We start from the raw sequence: 2,456 nt of genomic DNA on the forward strand, positions 1-2,456 counted from the left end.
GAGGAAAAGTCCCTCCTTGTGGCATGCATTATAAGCGTCTAGGAATAATGTTGGAGCTGCCTTTATGATGGTTTTCAAGGCTAAATTAGAGATTCCGTCCAATCCCGGCGCTTTATTATTCCCTACACGGTTACAAGCCTCCAGCAGTTCGTCTTTAGTGACAGGTGGGATGTCGTCCAATTCGCCTGGCGCCAACTGGTAATCGAAAGTGCGTTGCTGTGGAAACAGTGCAGTGACGATTTTCTGAAGAAGTTGGGGACACGTAGGTGATGGCATTTGTTGTTTTTTCAGGTGGGTCATAACCACCTTATAAGGCCTACCCCACACGTCTTTATCCACCTCGTATATAAGCTCTTTTCAGCATCTTCTTTTGCTCTCTTTGATGGCTTTATTCAGTTCACGGCGCGCCTTTTTGTACTCTGCGATCAGCTCCACTGAGTTGGGCCGTTGATAGCCGCGCTGAGAGATTCTTCTTTTCTTATGGCACTCTTTACGGAGGACGCTGATGTGGTCGTTCCATCAATGCACCGAAGGTCTCGAATTTATGCCACGTTTACGAGGCATACTGGCATTACAAGCATCTGTTACTCTCCTCATCAGGTCCTTAGTCTGTTCTTCTGCACATCCAGTGTTGATCGGATCACCATCGAGGGCTATTAGTAATGCTTCTGGGTCAAAAGATTTTACCTTCCAACCAACGATGTTAGGCTGTTTGACTAGTCCCTTGGGGTTCTGGTCGCTTGATATTTCCCAGGATATTGCATGATGGTCGCTGGCAGTGTAGATGTCCAACACTTTCCAGTTGCAGTCGCCTCTAGCAAGACTATTACTGACAAAAGTGAGGTCTACAATTGAGCTTGCGTCACCTTTGGTGTAGGTCGGCGTATCACCACTGTTGAGCAAAACTACATCTAGTGTGGTAAAGGCCTCCAGTAGTGCTTTCCCTTGTGCGTTTGTATGTTTGCTGCCCCACTCAACTGCCCAGGAGTTGAAGTCTCCGGCTATCGCTACAGGATGGTATTGCTTTGCATCTTCGGTTAGTCGATTCAGAAAATCAGTGAAGTCAAAAATGGAGAAGCTAGGTGGTGCGTAGCAGCTATAGAAGCGGATGCCTTCTACTGATACTGCTACAAAGCCGGCATTGCTGTTGTCGACTGCATTTTGGAAAGAAAGCTTGCCACATGACCAGATGACAGCTTTAGATCTGCTGTCAGCTTCCCAGGGCTGGGTACTCAGGTGTTTATATGGCTCTGCTATCAGTACCAAGTCCAGCTCTAATTCTCACACGGATTGCATGAGCAGGTCATGCGCTGCCTCACAATGGTTGAGATTGAGCTGCAATATCCTCATGCTTGTTTGTTCGTCAACTTCTCGAGCGCCTCCTGAAACACCGGGCATCTGTAGGTTCCGGCATGGTGAGCCACGTCCTTTGCTCCTTGCTGCTCAACACATATTGCACACTTGCCAGAATTTTTACAGTCAGCGATACGGTGCCCTTCTTGTCCACATCTGATGCAGAGCTTAGATCGGTCTACTTGGCTTTTACATTGGGGCCCAACATGTCCAAAGTGCCAGCATTTAAAGCATTGGATTTATTTCAAGTAGTTTTAAGCATTTCGTTTATTTTGCTATCCTATTTTGTTAACGACGAGTATTTCAGCATGGCCCGCCGCCCTGAAGAAGAGGTAATAGCTAGCCGAAGTCGAAGCAGTAATTAGTTGGAGATCACTTTCCTGGGGCCCTTTTATTAATGATAATTTTTTTTTAGTAAGCCAAATTTTAATATAAACGGTGAGCCTGGCTTGGTAAATCCCCGGGTCAGGCAAAATCCCGTTATAATATATATATATCTATATATATATATATATATATATATATATATATATATATATATATATATATATATGTATATATATATACATATATATATAATATATCTATTATACATTAAGCCACACCGTCCATCTTACGGCTAGCATTTTTAACAAATATAAATAATGCTGTGAAGCGGGAAAGAATAGGAGTTACGGATAATTTATTACGTGAAGCGTTCCAACTTATACATATATATTTATACGATACTAGCGTACCCAGCCCGCTTCGCCGGGCTTTATTTAGGCATACAGGAATTTTATTATTAACCAAGGGCTTAACCAAACTTAGCTTTTTAATACACTTTGGACCGATTCGAGCCGGTAGATTTTGAAAAATCTCAAAAAAACTACAAAAAAAAATTTTTCAAATGTGGTTTTTTTTCAATTTACTTTCAAACGGCTTTATCGATCGATTCTAAAAACTAATCAGCTCTTAACATTGAAAGACCACGTCGATTGTCGCCAGTCCCGTCAAAATCGGTCGGTTCGTTCGTAAGTTATCGTTGTCGAAAGAAAACTGAAAAAGTGTTTTTTTGGAATCACTCCGAAATTCCTAGTTCAATCAATCCATACTTAAAGATT

The 2,456-nt window shown here is 42.4% G+C and overlaps 1 protein-coding gene across 1 annotated transcript; it reads right to left on the reverse strand.

Moving 5' to 3' along the window:
* Window positions 1-519: 519 nt before the first annotated feature.
* LOC141533024 (uncharacterized) lies at window positions 520-1,398 on the reverse strand. The gene is made up of 2 exons (XM_074251675.1): window positions 1,320-1,398; window positions 520-1,253 (listed from the first exon to the last, which is right to left on the reverse strand). Exons 1-2 carry the CDS (start codon window positions 1,396-1,398, stop codon window positions 520-522), a joined length of 813 nt encoding a protein of 270 aa, XP_074107776.1.
* Window positions 1,399-2,456: the final 1,058 nt, after the last annotated feature.

This window comes from Cotesia typhae, unplaced genomic scaffold (assembly GCF_013202065.1).
Source record: "Cotesia typhae breed Kobodo isofemale line unplaced genomic scaffold, CoteBio_Ctyphae contig_81, whole genome shotgun sequence".
NCBI classification, from domain to species: Eukaryota; Metazoa; Arthropoda; class Insecta; order Hymenoptera; family Braconidae; genus Cotesia; species Cotesia typhae.

Excerpts from the sequence above, each read along its gene's own strand:
- LOC141533024 (XM_074251675.1), bottom strand. The coding sequence starts at position 1,398 with ATGCCCGGTGTTTCAGGAGGCGCTCGAGAAGTTGACGAACAAACAAGC. Across the intron at positions 1,254-1,319 it reads GCAGCTCAATCTCAACCATT|CAGAGCCATATAAACACCTG; the intron begins GTGAGGCAGCGC and ends TGGTACTGATAG.